The 19,405-nt window shown below is 29.1% G+C and overlaps 1 protein-coding gene across 1 annotated transcript; it reads right to left on the reverse strand.

The window, feature by feature from the left end:
* Positions 1 to 1,591: 1,591 nt before the first annotated feature.
* LOC132919986 (bromodomain-containing protein 4-like) lies at positions 1,592 to 18,174 on the reverse strand. Its single transcript, XM_060981961.1, has 2 exons — positions 14,816 to 18,174; positions 1,592 to 3,991 (listed from the first exon to the last, which is right to left on the reverse strand). Exons 1-2 carry the CDS (start codon positions 17,830 to 17,832, stop codon positions 3,892 to 3,894), a joined length of 3,117 nt encoding a protein of 1,038 aa, XP_060837944.1. The 5' UTR covers positions 17,833 to 18,174; the 3' UTR covers positions 1,592 to 3,891.
* Positions 18,175 to 19,405: the final 1,231 nt, after the last annotated feature.

Genomic DNA, 19,405 nt, shown 5'->3' on the forward strand with positions numbered 1-19,405 from the left:
GTTGTCAACAATATTAAATTATTATGAAATACTTACAGGTTTACATGTAGTAAATTATCAGTAGTAGGTAGTAAACATGAAGCTTGCTCATCCTCAATTTATTATTTTAATAATATAATTAAATACGTTTATTCAGATTCTGATTTTCAGAATTTTTAAGCACATATTTCAAATGAGGAACGTTTTTTTTCTGTTGTATATTATCAAGAAAATTAATTTTATTGATAATATGTTTATGTATTTAAATATAAATTTTAATAAATGGTTTTCAAGTTATATAACTATAAGTAGTGTGTACTAAGAAATTATATAATATATAGCCATATAGGTCAACGATTATAGGGATAGAAGATATGGGGACAAGACGATTTAAAAGTTATAGTAATTTATATTAATCTTCTCAGCAAGAATAATAAATATTAGACAAAGTATTACATCTATTATAATATATTTTATTTAAAATAATTTTGAAGGACTTAATATTATCTATATTAGGTACGTATTTTAATAACTTATTTTATGAAAAACTATTCGTTTTGGATTCTAATTTTGACACATTATACCAACATTTTCAAAAAAATTATCTGCTTAATAATTTATAATAAAAAGTTATTCTCGTTTTAAAAAAAAACTGGTAAGTCTGTATAGTAAGTATGTACACTCGCCATACGAGTAGGTAAAAAATAAATCAATGCACACAAAAAACGATTCTGAGCGGATACGGTCTGCCGGCATATTTATTTAAAGATATTTTATTATATAATTATAATATTACTAGAATTAATTAATTTTTCTATTAATAATACGATAGTTGTACTAACTTTTGTAGTTTATCAAAAATAAATCACACAAATTCTGTCCATTTTAAAATTATATTGTATTAATATATTATAATATTTCTAGCTGTTAAACTTATAAATCAATACCGAAATATCGTAGAACATTGTGGCGTTTATATTCAATATTTATTCCAACTGCTAAAAGAATAATTGTTTAGCGATCTTGTACTAAATTTTCAATCTAAAACTTAAAAATAATAAAATTATTTTTAACAATTTAAATATGTTCGTGATAACTTTTTAAAAATTTGTCCTTTCATTGCTTATAAAAAAAATTGTGATCACGTATTTCTTACACTTTTTTAATATTCGTAGAAAAACTTATTATAAAATAAACTATATTTTCAAGTTTTTTTATGTATAAAAAAAATGTTAACAAACTTATTTAAAAGTCTAAAACTTTTAACATTTCTAAATAACACATAAAAAGCTAAACTATTTTTAAAATGATATCGTGTCTATATAATTATATCGTACAGTAAAAATTTTTTGATTTTCCCCAACTCAGAGCATGCTCCGAGCAGTGAATCGCCCTGTATACCTACCGTATTCCGGATAGCCCATTACGAGCCCCATATATACACACGTCTTTGTTTTCGATAGCTATGTATACATTATACAGCTGAAAGTGTCGCACCTGTAATATATTTTATACATACTCTCGAACGTTCATTTTTGATGACACGAATGACGTACATAATACCCAGCGGCTATATAAAAATAAAGAGTACAAGAATATAAAAACACAGATATTACAATTAAATCAATATTGTTATATTATTAGAGTATATAGTATATATTATGTGTTTGTTTTTGTTTATTTTATTTTGTTTAAATTTTACAAAACATATAATAATTAAAAAGAATTATATAATATATTATACTTAAAAATATTGAATTATATGATATCGCTTTCAACTCAAATGACTTAAACTTCACAGGACAAAATTTAAAAAAAAATAAATAAATAATAAACAAAATTAAATTAAAATCTAATCAGACTTTCTATGGGGTAGAGGAATATTTTCTTACATCACTTTATTATTATCTAACATTAAATTTTAAAGCTAAAATTATACAATAAATAAAACACTAATGCGAAAATTAGTGATTAAGGTTTTTTTTGCACGTGTACTGCAGGAACAGCTCAATAATATAATATCATATAATATAGTTACTTATCAGTTATCGATTAGGTTACTGTTACAATAATAGTAACAGTAATGATAATATGACCATTTTTTTTTTTCATTACATACAGTTTTTGTTTTCATTATTATTATGATACTATATAATACATATAGTACGTATGTTACTCGTATAGTTTACATTTAAAGCTTATAAATCATATTAAATTGTTATAATCATATTATATTATTATACCACGTATAATCGACATTTATTACACTGACATTTAATAATATTCCAATATCATCATTATAAGCACAATATTATAACATATAGACACTTAGTTATACATATATTGTATAGGTATTGTATAATGTATAAATTTTGCTTTATTCTTATAAATTTATCTTATAATTTAAGAGACTAGTATTGAAAATCAATATTGAGTATAATATATAATGTGTTATTATATAGTAATAATAATATAAAGTTCCGTTTTATATGGATCAATTTATAATAATTTACGTACAATAAAATATATTTCAGACAAGACATTCAACATTCAAACTATATAAATAAATATTTATATCCAAAAATTCGATGGCTAAAATAATTGACGTATAACGTATAAAAGAAAAAAACAATAAAATTGTAATAAATTCAAGCGTACCGAGTACGCAGAAAAATAACCAAACTAAAGCTGATATGTAACACAAAAATAAACGAGAAACAAAGTAGGTTTTTGTTTTTTTTAAATAACAAGTTTACGAAACAAAATTCAACACACACTACACACGCGGATTCAGTCGCGTGTTTGAGGGTGGTAAACAGTTTTCCGAATAATAAATAAACAATCAAACGATAATAAATTAATACAAAGAACGATAATAAATCAATAAAAGAATAGAAACTAACAGTACATTTTATGACAAAAACGTATTTTCATTCAGCACCACAAATATGACGTTACAATGATAATATTATGTACATATTTTAATTTAAACAGACATTTTACAGTCACAGGATTGCGACGACCGACAACGGAAAGTCTATAGGATGAAGCCGGTCCCCGACTCGTAGGATAATATACCGATCGTACACCCCGACGCAAAGTAGTGCAAAGGTCGAGGTCAATCGATTTCTACGACGGCGGCGACGTCCCGCAGGCCGACTCAAACCGCGACTTGACTACTTACATACATATAGATATTATACTATACTCTACCGAGTACATTGTATATAATGATATAATATGTAACGTTAACTTAAACGTTAATTATATATAATTATATATATATATATATATTATAATACAATACTATAATATACACCAGGGGTCACCAAATGGTAGCCCGTGCACTAACTTTACTGGCATGCAGAAACAAAATTTATTTTTAAAATAATATAACTCATTTTTATTCGATGGTAAATAAAAAGTGATTTATTAATTTGTATTTAATTTTTTTTATTTTGCCGTTACTTCCGTTGAATAAACATGTGTGTCTAATATTATATTAATAATATATAATAATATATAATATATATTAATATATATTACATTTTGATGTAAAAAAAAAACTTACCTGGCCTAAATTTCTAAAATATGGCCCTTTAAAAATAATAATTGGCGATCCCCGGTATATAGTAAAGTATATTAAAATTCGTCAGCATTATATTTAACAAAAAAATATCTGACGTTAAATCCAACTGGATTGCGTGTTGAGAATGGAGTTTAACTTATGTTTGACATACTTAATAATATGTGTCCTCTAAATGGGTATTGGAGGAGGATCGTAAAACACGTAATACGATAATAATTATACTACACTAATAATAAATAAATAAATAAACAAACAAATACTGTAGGTGCGCTGATTTTATATATATTATCTTGTCGTCCCCGTCGCCGCGCGTTCTTGCAGATTCAACGTTTGGTGTCAGCAGGCGTGTCGTCCGAAGAAGTCGACGCGGACGTGGTAACAGGCGTTGTCCATTGCCACCGACAGCCATACGGCTTTGCTTGACTGAAACCAAAAACGGGTAACTTGGTAAGTATTTGAAACGAAATTAAAACAAAAAAACCATGTGAGGATATTGACAGAAATTACATAATGTATAAAGCATCGTGGGACCGGTACAGGTGGTTTAGGGAGGGGGAGAGGTCACAATGATAGGCACCTAAGTATCAATGATAATAATAATAAACAATATTTCTTATTTTTTTGCCGTGATGCACTTCATTGTAAGTTTTTTTCATTGAGTAAAATCCGTTTTCACTCGACATTGTTTGTTAGACCAAAATTTAATTTTGTAGAAAAAATAAGATTTTTACGTTATTTTTCTTTTACTTTTAGTAGCACATAAATGTATTAAAACTGTATGTTTTACATTTTTTTGAATAATTATTGATGTATACAAACAACGAATTTAGATTAATCATTCGAACGATAGTGTACCTAATAATGGAACGAACAATTTGATAATTTTCATAAATTTTCCTATTTTTCAAATAAATATTAGTCTCCAAAGAATATGAAATTCAAAACAAGACTGATCTTTATGAATAAGATAAATCCCTTTAAAATGTCTTACGTTTTTATATTGTTATATTTTACATATAAAAACGCACCCTGTATATATCAGATTGACTTAATAATAACATTATTATGGATGTTTCGTATAGCTGGAGTATAAAAACATAGAGTAAGTATAAACTGCAATGTCTATAAATACTATAATATTATGTTAATAATATTCGTCAATAAACTCATCGTTAAACAGTGTATCGTAGTTTTAAATAAATAAATACAGTCCGTTACTATATGAAACAACAATACTAAGATATTTATACGATAATAACGGTTCACTGCAGTATACGGTGCATAAGACAATTTTACCTATATTATTATTATTCCCATACCTAGGTTAGGTATTGCATATAAACTCGTAAATGAAAATCATTGTCCGTGACATGAAAATGGCTGTATTAAACTTTTTATTATTTATGAAAATAAAATCGATGGCAATGATATTTTATTTAACATATTTTACCAGTGGTGACTTCATCAAATGATAAACTCAAAAACGATTAAAAGTTTCAATATTTTTAACGGTAATTAGTTCAATAATTTGTAAGTACCTACACCACAATTGAATGGTAATAATTCACTGTAATTATATAACGTACTTTGATATACCTCCATTGTAATATAATAAAATAGGTCATACCATTTTGACATTATAACAAAATTGATTTAAATTAGTGAAAATTTAAATGAAAATAAAATATTAATAGTTGCATCTAGTAAGAGAAAATATTATATTTTCAAAACGATTTGCGTATTATACAAAATTAAATGTTACTTTTCATAATATTGAGACATTAAGTGTAATTAGTAACATTTTGTACAGAATAATTTGTTTAAATACATCATAATTTCTTATGGATTTAAACGGTAAAATATACTTACCTAATATATTTAATATTAAAAATGTTATTTTAGAATTTAATTGTATTTTAAGACACACGCCTAAACCTATCAAACATTTTATAAGGAATACATAAATTTGATTATACTAAAATTATTTTTCAAAAGATTATAACAAGTTTTTAAGCAAAGTTATTATTATTTAATAATAATTTTAATAGCTCGATAAAGTCATATGATCAAAATTAAAAATGGTAATAAAAAATGTAATTTTTCGGACGTCCAGACATTCGTTAAAATTGTTTAATATCATCTTTAAGCGCATTAAGAACTTTATAATACAAGTATATTAAATACTATATATTTTCTCGAGATTTTAATATTTAACTGAAAATATAATATTTTGATCATTTTTAACAGTAATCAAAATAGCGAATGCATTTGACAAGACACGTATAGTAATTTTTATTGAAGGCAAAGTAATGCTTTTTTTAAAAAAAAAAGATCAAACATAATAAATAAATAAACGGAATGGCAAACACTCAATACTGTCAATAGTCAATAAACTAAACTGTTCTATAATATTATTTACCCCATGCTATATAATACAAATTACTGTAATCATTTTTATCCATGTGTGCACATAAAAGTAAATAATAAATATAACGATTTCAATAAATAAAATTACATTTATGTTTTAATTGTGCTTAAATTTGGTTTTAAAATTATTTAAATTTACGCAAATGTCAAATATATCTATGTATAAATATTACGAGTAATATGCTTTTCGTATTAATTTTCATTCATAAGAATCCATGAAAGTTATATATTATTGTTTATTGTTATAACATAATCATCTCTCGTCTACAAAAATAATAATATATTAATGTATCTAGTGGTAATATTTATTTTCCAGATGAATTATTACTATAGACGTATAATTAATGGAAATTGTAATTATACGATTTAACTTTTATTTACTACGTATCTTCTAAAAATTAAGTTAATGGCATTTTAATTAATTTAATTTAATATAATATATTATACATTATTTATTATAGATTATATTATATGCATTTGATGAATTGAAAATGGAATGATATAAACTGTTCATAATATGTTTAATAAAGCGGATAATAAAAAGTATAATTTAAAATACAAATTATAAGCAACAGTATAATATAACCTACCAATTTTATGATTTAAGTTATTCAAAATTAAATATTTGGATCAATAATTACATTTAACTACTATATAACAACGAACAGACAAATTTAACGCGCATCTGCATCTGCATCGGAAATATAATAGCCATCTTTCACTTGTAAATATAAATACAATTTATTTAAAAGTATTTGTAGTTGTACTTTTTTTCTAAAGATACTGTTTTCTGTAGTTGTATTTCGGTATATTAAATACTCGTTTCATAAATCTATTTTAACATTCCAAGGTAAGAATCGCAAGTAGATATATTTTTCGTTATCAATTATCTTAAAATTACAATTTATCAAGGTTTTCACTAATCTAAAATTGTCTTGTTTAAACACATTTTGTGATATAATTATTTTTTACCAATCAAATGACAATATTATAGTCAATAAGTTTCTTTTTTTTATTCTGATAGAGTAATTAATCAAATATTAAATATTAATCTTACATATTATGTGGTGGTAAAAATAAACTAATTGTTATCCAACTTAAACCAAAATATGTTTTTATAGTTTACACTATACACTTTATATTGTACCTACAACTAAAGACCCTTAAAATATTTGGCTATGATTGTAAATGTTATTTTACGCCCGGAAAGTGGGCCACAATTAACTTTTTTTCAAAAAGGTATACGGCAATTGGGCCAATATGTTCAATATTTTGTATTATTGTATCCAGTAATAAATTGGGTCACCATTAAATTTTAAATTTTTATAAAATAATATTTAATATAAGGTTTTTTGGGAGTTGAATCAAAAGTTCATATTAAAAAAAAATTAGCAAATACCTAAACGTTACACACTTGTGTATTTTTATGTTTTGCATTTATAGCCCAATTTACGGATACACTTTAAAAATATAGATTTAATTTGTGGCTCAATTACCGACTGCCCGATAAACTAGTAGGTACTATATTTTCCATTTATTTCTAGGGAAATATTAAAATCTAAATGAATATTTTTTAATATTTATATTTTATTTTGATATACATAGCAAATAATATTATTTTATTGATGTATACAAATTAAACCGATTCTAATATTATATCTTTAAATATTGGAACTATTTAATACCGGTTTTAGTCGGAACTCTAACCTTAACTATTAATTTATATTTTTTTAAACAGGAACCGGAACTAGGACCTTTTAATGAAATAATTGAGTACCGGAACCAAGCCGGAACCAACAAAACAACAGGTAAAAAAACAAAAGGTACCAGTCCATGGCTGCAACCTACACTGTCACTGTAAAACAACAGAACAGATTATAATGTATTGACAAGTTATACGGCTCGTGATGATTTTATATTTGTAATGTATAGTGAATATTTGTGAATTTATAAAAATTTTAGACTTTGTGATATTGCAATAATGATATTGTGTTACATTTGTATCTCAAAAAAATTTACCACTATCAGTAAAATATTTTAACCTGTAGGTTTACATTTATTCACATGGTGTGATAAATAATAGTACTTTAGAGGTAACTTATGGCACCTCTAGCAATAAGCAATATAAAGGCATAAAAAAAAAAAATTTATAAACGTGTATGTTACGTAGATGGATTTAATATATTTCGTGAGTAACTATAAATATGTGCGTGGTTAATATTAATATTATACTAAGCGTCCCACAGATTAACAAAACCCACGGCGTATCGTACTGTTGATTAATTAAATTTAATCGATCTGCCACTTGTCAATCAATTATAGAAATACTGTGATGAAGAAAACGAGTTGTACATCTCTGTTATTTATTTGGTAATATTAGGTTATATGGTTGTATCACTATAATAGTTGCGAAATATTAATATTTCAAAAGGTATTTATTTCATTAATTATATTCTGAAATCTAGAGTAGAATGTTTTTGACAGAACTTTGAAAGCAGATACCGCTGAAATATAGGTAACTGCATTTTTTTCATAATAAAATACATCACCCAATAACTTTGCGCGAGTTATAATTCAAATTTTTTTTTTGAATTTATGCTATTAACCATCTACCTATCAATTTTTAAATAGTAAATTATAATTTCAATTAGTTATACATTACGTACTATAAACTTGACTTGATGATATTAATAGATTTATTTATGTAATTGTATATGCAATAAAAAATAGTAGTAAAGATGATATTATATATTGATATATTATACAGTTAGCTTTTAATAATATTAAATATTAATTATTAATTGTTAGTTGTTCGAGGTTAAATTTTTATAATCATTTTTTCATTTGTCATTCATCAATTAATTTTTAATACAAAATGTTTGTTTAGCACATATTATAGTATACCTCTTTCTTCAATTTCCGATTATTCATACCTCACTTTACTTACATTTATTTATACTTTAACTTAATGAGAGTTAATTAATTAATCTGCGATTTCCATAGCAACACAACGAATTGTAATATTATATACCAATTGTATCTTCAACTACCCAAAATTATGACCACAACGCGCTTAACCGTTGTCCCTTTTTATTCTTCTAGCACCTCTTTCAATATTAAATATTTTATCCTCGAACAACAAAACATTATTCCCCATATTTTATACCTTAAACTATAATGGCTTCAATATATGATTTTTGTATATTTATGTATTCCTAATTAATGCCATTAACGTCTTACCTAAATACCTAATAATAGAAAAAATAAACATATTACATTTCTGTGATGAATAATTTGTATATATTCGTTCAAGATAAAGTAAATTAATAAAATTAATATGTACTACCTCGCTATTTAAGTTCTTAAAATTTCAATAGTTTTATTTTATTTTAGAGGTGTATAATATTTGATAGTATTAATAAAATAATAAAGTCTATGTGTAATAGAGGTCGGGTACACGGGTCGTGTACCCGTGTATTCTAATACCCGTTCACAATGTATACATTTTCTAAAAATATTATTAAACTAAAATAACATTTTTTTTTCAGTTAATAATAAAAAGATGAACATTTTATAAAAAATGTGATTATGCAGAAATAGTGATGAATTATTAACGTAGGTACTCGTTATTATTCGCCAGTTAATAGCCAAAATATAAGTAGCAACTGATGTGGAAGCTAATAAGTTAAATTGAAAAAATATGTATTCAGGGTATTACAAAACCATAAATCCGTATTGTATTTAATTTGAATCGTAATTTTATTTGTATTTTACTTTTATAAAATTACAACATAACGAGATTTTTAAGCTTATAAGATACCTATTTTCTAAAAAAATATATATAAACTGTATAAACCACTGTATAACTTGGCTAATCCAAAATAACCTCAATATATTAAATAATCAAATTAAACAGTAAAAAATAGCCAAAATAGATATTTATATTATAAAAAATATTTAGCTAACAATACAGATTATACCTATCTCAAAATGTTGACATATTTAAATATAATATCAACCTAAAATAAAAATCTCTAATCTTCACAATACAGTCTACAAGTGTATACAAAATGATAAAAAAGTGAAAATATATTTTTTTATGTTTGTATTATATTATGTACATTACTGCACTTACTTTATTTACTCTAGAGGGATAATCAAACAAACTAATATCATTAACTATTAGCCAAAGTTGATACGGTTGGTTGACATCCTGCATTACAGGTACATTTACACGTAAAATAAGATAAGAAAAGTATTATAAAATGTATTAATGTTTGTTTTAAGGGATCTAAAAAAGTCGTTTTCATGAAAAGAAAATTAAAGAACTTGAGGGTTAGAAAGTACCTTGCAGAGAAATACAATTTAATCGATATTATCGGTGTATTAAGTCTGGATGAATAATGTCTGGTTAAAAGAGATAAAAAACAAAATCAACTTAGAAATCCACATTTTCCATGTATGATCATACAATATTACTTTTCTTAAAAACGAGAATAACTTTATTTAATGTTATCCCCAATAGTTTTATCAAAATAAATTCAAGTACCTACCCAGAAAAATGCCGACTATTATTTTTTGCGCTTATGAGCTTATAATATTATTTGTTAACACTATCAAATACCAATGGTTAAAAATGGATACATATATACTCTTGTATTTTTAATTTAATTTTGATATTAAAAACAAGTTTTTTTTTTTTAAACATAAGAAAATTCAAAATATTTTTAAATTTTTATACGTAAATGTCAAAACATATATGAACTGACATTATCATATATTTTATCAATGAATATGTTAGTATTAATTTATTATTAACCTAATTAATTGTTGGGCTTATCCCATATTTATGAAATTATGAATAAAATAAAAATACAATAACATAATATATTCGTATTGTTTATTTTTGAAAATTGTAAGCAACGTGCTTAAATTTTATTCAACACATGCTAAGCTTACTGGAGAAGCATAAGAATAAAGTTTTTTAATAAAAGAACTTTAAAATGTAAATTTTTTCCATAAATCAACACAAATAAAAAACCAAAAACTAAGCGAATTCAAGATATTTTTTAATATAGAAAACAAGCTCAATTTATTTGGTGAAATAGTTTTTGAGTATTTTGTGAGTAAAAAAAAAATATTGATTTTATTTTTAATTATCACGTATACGCTAAAAATCAATAGTTGATTTAAATAAATTTAAATAATATAAACACTTAGTTAAAAATGTTGCTATTTTTTTTAACCAAGTCAAGGGATAAGTATGTCTGTATTCTATATAATATCACATTATTAATTATTAGGATAAAAATATTGACAATATTATTTGATCTCAGCAAACATAAAACTGAATAGAAATAGAAATAAATACTATATCAAAAACTAATAAAATACGATCTAGTATAAATTAACAACATGCATTAGATTTAAATTGATTACCTTTTTTATTTATGTGTTTACACTTGCGGTAAATCTGTGATGAAGTGTTTCGCATTAAATAAACTTGAAGAGTAAAAATAGTTAAATGTCCACATGAAATTAATAACAAAAATTACTAAAAATAAATGGAATTTTATCAAAACAATAATGCTTAAAAAAATTAACTTAGGAATGTAATGTAAATATGTATTATGTTTAGTAAATAACAAGGTAGCTTTATTATCTAATAATATCTATATTCTATACATATATGTATATGTACAGAGAGTGAGAGGATTGATAATATAGATGCAATCAATTCTCACTTTGGAAAGTGTATAGACGTTAATAAGTATAAATATTTTTATAATTTGTATTTTCAATCCATTCAATATAAAGGTAAATGACAAACGTAGGATTTTTTAATGATTTATTAAAAATATAAGTTAAGACCTAAAATAGTCCAAAAAATGTTTTCATAAAATGTCTATCTTTATATTATGTTTTTACTATTATTATTTGTTCAATATGACTGACATTTTCTTTCTATTCGTTACTGTAACTCTATAATCCCCTTTCTCCGTGTTTGTGAACTTCACGAATATATTCTATCGATTATTCTACATAGGTATTTTCGATACATGTTCTTTATATTATCTATACCTATATAGAAGTATTTTTGACTAAAAATCAGTTTTTAATAAATTCATTTTATTTACTCGAAATATTTAAAATATTTAGGTACATGTAAAGCTTAAAAAGCATTTTATGAAATTAAGTTAAAAATATTACCTATTATTATGGCAGATAATGCGTATTAACTATAAGACTTTTCACAGTAGACTTATTATGTTAAATATTTTAAGCAATAGGAAATTAAAAAACCATAAACGTTATCAGTTTTTTCGGATAAATAAGATTATGTATGATGATTTAGTAATACTTAGTTATAGGTACATATATTATTGTATTTATACTATAAGTAGATACCCAGTAAGAACCTAACATAAATCCAAACAATGATTTAATTTTGAATAAAATTACTTATCAGATAAAATCATATTTACTAATATTTGTATTACATCTAAATAACTTTAAAGTAAATAAATTAAATTTGAAAAACTTTAAAATTGAAAATGATACTTAGTGGCTAGTTCAATGTTTCATACATTACGCATTACAGCGCATAGTCTTAGATCATTAAATGCAGTGGTATATAAAAAACCGTTTAGAGTATGATATCATTCATATTTTAATAATTTAGTTATCTTAGTTACTAAAAATAATGTCTATAGAAATGTATCCTATTATCATCGAATCAAGTGTATAGAAACAACGTATATGACTCGAGAGCTTACAAACGATTCCATTAGATAATAACTAGGCATCACATATTATATCTATTATATTTATTGAAATTGTTTTTTTTTCACTAAAGAGCTTAATAATTTCCATAAAATTTCGTTAAACAAATACAATTAAACATCATATATAGACTTATATTTTTTGTTAAAGAATTTGTTTAAAACTTATTGTATTATGGTCGTTATTTATAATATGTATTATGTATGTTATTCAGTTTATTCTAAACATATTCATAACATAATATATTTTATTAATTCATTCATAGTTTTGAACAATGATCTAAAAATAAATACAAAATTACCCTTTGATAAAAATAATGTAAAAAATGTATTTTCAATTCCATGAATAATATGTTCATGTTCTAAGAACGCATGTAAATATTAATGAAAAAATGATCATTATGATATAAAATAGGTAGGATGGTAGACCATTATAATTAAAAGAGCTAATACGATTTAATTTATAAAACGATAAGTAATATTATTATATACGGGATTAAACATTCTATTGTTATAAATAAACAATTATGTATAGTTATTTAACTATCTACAAATTAGTATACATGAATATTTTTAAGCTGAATGAAACAAATGAAACGGAACTATATTGACTAGAGTTTGATCAAAAATACGATATTTAAAACAATTTAGAACTGAAATGTGTCTGTAACATAGTATTCACATCATTAAAAAAACCCCAACAAAATATGAGTAAAAAGTTTAATTAAATATAATTTAAATAAATACATTTTGAAAATCAAAATTTCAAATTTTATTGGGTATCCTAATGCCTAATATAATAATTAATGAACTCGAAAAATTAAGAAGTATATAAATTAAAAATATTACATTTTAATACATTATTTATACAGTTTCTGTAATATTTTAAATTAAAAAAAATAAATAATTTAAATTAAAAGCTGTTATGCTTTTAAATACAGCTATTTTTGTATAGGGAGATATCTGTGTAGATGAAAATTTGAAATAAAAAACGAATCTAGTATTAGATCACATAATATAGTGCGTAACACATGAAATAGGTATATTAAAAATCTATAAAATTAGTATAGTTAAAACTTAACAAACTTACATGCATCAAGTCATAAATTGAAAACTATGCGTCGTCTCCAATTTCAACTGTTTTTAAATCATTTTAATTTTGTAGGGTGATTATTTTTAAATACGTACGTTTTTCAGTTGAAGTAAGTACATAATATATTGATTATAAAATGTGTTTATTTAACTTTTGATTTGTTATTATTTTAAAAATGTTTTATAATGGATATCTACTATTACATATTTGAACAATTAATATTAAATAATAATAGTAATGATTAAAATAATATTTATTTTCGTAGTTAAATAGTTTAGTTTATATTTTTATTTGATTGCAATATCATTTATTCATAAGATAAATAATATTTAACTATAATATAATAAATTAAATTACATAAAATAGATACATTGTTGATTATTGTTCCTATCTAAATAATAACAAATGTACAATTATTAAAATGTATAAAAATCATTTTCTCTAAAAAAATATTACTTGAAAAAGTTTAAAAGTTAAATACAATTGAAATGAAAACACTATTTATAGTAAGTTGATTTATACTATAATATATTTTACTCGAATTAATAGGTAAGTTTGATGTGATAATACATTAAAATGATACTAAAATACCCATTTTTCAATTTTAAACACAAGATTTCAGCGACCTTAAACATATATTTTTTCGCTGGAATGCATCTATTCTACTAAGAAACATGGCAAAATAGTTTAAATAAGAATAAGAATTAATAAATGAACAAGTTCACTATTATACCTGTAAAATGTTTGTTGATAAAATTGTTTTCATAAACGCTGCAGTCGTACTATAAAATACCGTTTTTATTGTTGAAATTGGGCTAACGGGACTGTTCATGGGATTACGGTTTGTTACGACCTACACGTTTATCCTAATACTATAATATCACGATAAATTCAGTACCGTAATAAATATTATTTCTATTATTTAATGTTTATTGTGATATTTACCTGCCGAACAACGGGTGCCAAAGAGACGAACTGAACAGATCATGCCCCGCAGCTAGATGAAGGGCACCTTCGATGTTCAAAAGTCTTGGTTTCGCGTTCGGGTCGATCAAATGTTCTTTGACTTTGATTTTAGGCCTGAATACCGGCTTACCGGCATCACCACTGGCAGGCGTTGCGGGCAGTGGCGTTTTCGGTTTATTAGTCACAGTCGAACATTGAGAGTCCGCGCCGATATCACTGACGGTGCTGCCACTGCTATTGCCGTTGACGCCACTGCTACAGCCGGTAACGCCACTGGCACTGGAATTGACGCCACTGCTACTGTCGTTGACGCCACCGCTACTGACGTTGACACCACTGTTACTGCCGTTGACGCCACTACTACTGCCGTTAATGCCACTACTACTACCGTTAATGTCACTGCTACTGTCGCTGACACCACTGTTACAGCCGGCAACGACATTACTATAGTCGGTAACACCACTGTTGCAGCCGGTGACACCAATGCAACAACTGTTGATGACGTTACCGACTTCCGTCATCGATATCTGCTGCTGTTGCCCCGGACCGGTATGATAGTTAAATTGAGCGCGGTTGCGTGGTGATACGGACGGATTTCGCGGTGGCATTGGCGACGACGGAGATCTGCCGTTATACCCGCAACCGATTTCCGACGGGAAGCAACAAGTCGGCATCGCGCCCGACGACGCATTATATGTGACACAAGTCTTCGGATTTCCGCCACCACAACTGGCAGCAGGAGTTGCAGTGAACGGGTTACAATCACTGGGAGACACAGCAAATGGGTTGCAGCCGTTCGGAGACATTGGGGTGAACGGATTATAACCGCTCGGTTTTGGGCAACAGCTGCCCCCGTAACACGATGACGGCGATCCGTTGCAGCACAGCTCTTGACAAACCCGTCGTTTTGGCTGACGGTGTAGGACCGGAGGTTGCATTAGTTGCTGCGGACGCGACGGCAAAAGTTGTGGCGGCATTTGTTGCGGATGTGATGGCAACCGCTGCAGTTGTGACGTCATGTTGTGATGCAGCGAACGCTTAGGCAAAAGTCGCGGTACTTGCTGCTGCTGTACATGTGGCTGCGACGGCGGCAACAATTGTGATTGTTGGTGTTTTAGAGGCTGTGCATTTGTTGGCGGTAACATTTGTGACGGTGGTGGTGGTGGTAATAACAGAGGATGTGACTGCTGTGGTGGTGGTAATATTTGTGGCGGCGGCGGCGGCGGAAGTGGTGACACCGGTGTACAACAATCGTCCGATTTACTGTAGCCGGGCGTGGAACCGTAAGGCGGTTCGATATTGCCGTCGTAATACATGTCGTTCCATTGGTTTTTGTCTTGAGGGTAGCTAAACGACTGTTGAGCAGTTGTCGAGTTGGGCAGTAGGATGCTCAACATAGTGGATATCAGGTCGGCGTCGACGCCGGTCATGTCTTTTGACAGGTATGACAACCACAGCATCTGGTCGATGTTTGACGATTGATTGCCGTCCGACTTGCGGTCGTCCGCGTAGCCCGGTTGCTGTTGCAATATGGACCGGAGATGTGACAAAGAGACGGCCAACAGGTCAGGATCCGGGGGCGGTGGCGGCAATAACGATGGCTCTCGCAAGAGTTTTGGTATTTCTGTGGCCGGGCTGGCCACTAGGGCGGCCAGCCTGGCCCTGGGCACAAGCAACGGGTCGGGCACGGACAGGCAAGGGTCCGATAGCACTTCCTTCAGCTCAGACAAAGGATCCCACTCGCGTTTTACCTGCCCACTGACCAATGGTGGTTGTGCAGGGGGTGATTTATCTACGCGTTTTTTCTTAAGCGGCGGCTCCTGTAATCGAATTTCTAAAGCAGATCGTTTACTCACGGTTTCCAGGTTTAACGGTTCGTTTTGCTGTTGCTGTTGCGTCGTTATGGTTAACTCGCCAACATTGCACATCGTTGGCGTCTCGGACAATAACGGCAGCGCCGGCGGCGGCGGCGGCGGTGACGGTGTCGTTGCGGAAACGGTCCCGCAGACCGTGACGTTTTCGGCTTTGATCTGGTGGATTGTCGTACCCTCGGGTAACTTAATGGCCGAAGTCGTCTCAATCGTAGGTAGCGAAATTTTCACGTCACTCATCAACGCCGGGTCCTGTTCGATCATCTCCAGTGCTCGGTCGATCCTGGCCCTCGTTTGCTCTTCATCATCCTCCTCATCGCTACTTATAGTGTCCACAAAGTCGATAGAGTTATCGTTTAGGTCGACAAGTATCGGCTCGCTGCTGGTTCTTGGATTTTCTTTGATTCGGTTGTTCGGTCGTGGATTCTGCTCGACCGGCTCGTCACGAACGTTTGGTGTCTCTCTAACTTCTCTAACGTCTATATGTCCGCTGACGGACGAACGCGATTGAGCAGCCGCCAAAACCCTAGACCTAGGAGTAGAACTCCACACACCGTTGGTCTTGACCAGTTTAATACCCGGATCGTAATCCTCGCAGTATATTTTCATTATTTTCGACTCTTCTTTTTTAGCCCACAGAAATATTGGGCCACTCCCTTCTTTCGACCGTTTCTTGTGCTTTTTCCGGATACGAGTGCCGCCGTGCTCGTGGTGATGATGGTGGCGGTGATGGTGGTGGCGGCGGTGGTGATGTTTCTTATGTTTCTTTTTAGACCTATGCGATTTGCTGCAAACCACCTCCTTCTCCTCCTCCTCCTCCTCCTGCTCTTCTTCTTCTTCTCCTTCTTTTTCTTCTCCTTCTTCTTCTTCTTCTTCTTCTTCTTCTTCTTCTTCTTCTTCTTCTTCTTCTTCTTCTTCTTCTTCTTCTTCTTCTTCCTCTTCCTCCTGCTCTTCCTCCTCGCTATGAAACTGTACCTCCTCTTCGGCCTCGGATTCCGAAGATAGTATTTCAATCACATTGTCACATTCCAGGACCGCAGTGCCGCGTTCGTCGATCACGTTCGCGTTCACAGTGCCGTTGTCCACGTCGTCAGTGCCTTCCGTTTTTTCCGGTAAAGCTTTCATAATTTTCCAGTCACCTGTTCCACCATATCAATATAAACGTGCGATACTTTCCCAGACGCACGCATCATCCGGAAATCAACCGCACATTTAATAGCATAAACGCACGTCTTACTTAATTCCGCGTTTATTCATTTCATAGCCAAACTGATAAAACGAAATTATAATGTACACAATCGTCAACAAAAACATAAATATTGTAAATGCGGAATCGAATAAACGGACGTCCCTCCGAAACATTAAGCGAATTTCTCGAGCTCCGCGATCAACACACACGCGTACGAAACAGCTGTGCAGCTACTAAACCGGTAAGAGTCACTGGCCGGCGGCGGCGTCGACGGCGGCGACTGTTACGGCGGCTACGGCGGCGGCAGCGGCGGTGGCGGCATCACGCGTAAAATTCCGTCGGTTTAACCTGGCTCGGCTTCGGTCGTCGGCAGTCGCGTAACCGTTCACAGCTATTGGTCGGCCGAGTTTTCGCGTTATAGGCGTTACCTCAGCGGCTCGGCAGACAGATCCGAAAATATTACCCGTTGTCCCTTGCCCTACATCATTAAAGCGATGCGAATTTTCATCGCCAAACGGGCACGACAAATCAACTTTCCCCCTCACACCTCCTACCGCGCACCACCACCGACGAATCGATCAGTATCTGCCGATTTCAGATTTCTCGTAATTTTCAGACGGTTAATATACAACATAACATACAGCCCATCGCCCGATGACCATTATATATTATATTAACTACTTATATAAAGTTTATAATATATATAAATATATATATATATAATGTATTAATATACTATATACAGGTGCATTCCGTTAATAATGCGGTTGCATCTTTGTATACTGTGAAGTACCTACCCGTGCAAGTTGTATGTCTTTAATTGTAAAACAGACTTCACTACGCACAAAAAACAACTAAGCAGACGTACGCGAGCTTTATTAAATCGAGTGTACCCGAGCGTACGCATATAATATAGTTATCCCGTGCCAAGTTTTTCAATTTCGTTATTTTACCTATTAATTTAAGTACCTATACCTAAACGTTGGATACGTTTGATGTACAATAATATTACGTATATACGTAAACCTGCAGTATTCAGCGTATTCATTAGATAATACTTAAACATTATTGTTGATGAATCAAATATAAATAACTAAAATTATACTTAACATTTTTTCTCATATTCTAATCAGTAATTATTTTTAATTATGTACCTAACGTTTTTATTTAAAAATCGTGTAGATGGCTCAACATTTAAATTAAATTAGTAATTGTTTTTCCATCAATAGGCAGTATTCTACAAATACACGAGAATCTTTGCCAATTTTTTTTAAATTTTGTTTACATATAACGTATTGCACAGCTTATTGCGTAATTGACAATATAATACCTTATATAATATTTTAAAGATTAAATATATTTTTTTTTAATTAAAAATATCAATTACTTGTAGTAAACAACTGAAACACGTTCTCATACTATATAATATATAATACATGCACACATTTGACAATATTAAATGGGTCATTTCTGAAGCATTATTCGTGATTATTATATACCTACTGGACA

This window comes from Rhopalosiphum padi, chromosome 2, assembly GCF_020882245.1.
Source record: "Rhopalosiphum padi isolate XX-2018 chromosome 2, ASM2088224v1, whole genome shotgun sequence".
Lineage (NCBI taxonomy): Eukaryota > Metazoa > Arthropoda > Insecta > Hemiptera > Aphididae > Rhopalosiphum > Rhopalosiphum padi.

What these genes read in the sequence shown, in the direction of transcription:
- LOC132919986 (XM_060981961.1), bottom strand. Translation starts at nt 17,832, where the DNA reads ATGAAAGCTTTACCGGAAAAAACGGAAGGCACTGACGACGTGGACAAC. An exon ending in TGGCACCCGTTGTTCGGCAG is followed by an intron (nt 3,992 to 14,815) that starts GTAAATATCACA and finishes TTTTGGTTTCAG; the next exon opens with TCAAGCAAAGCCGTATGGCT.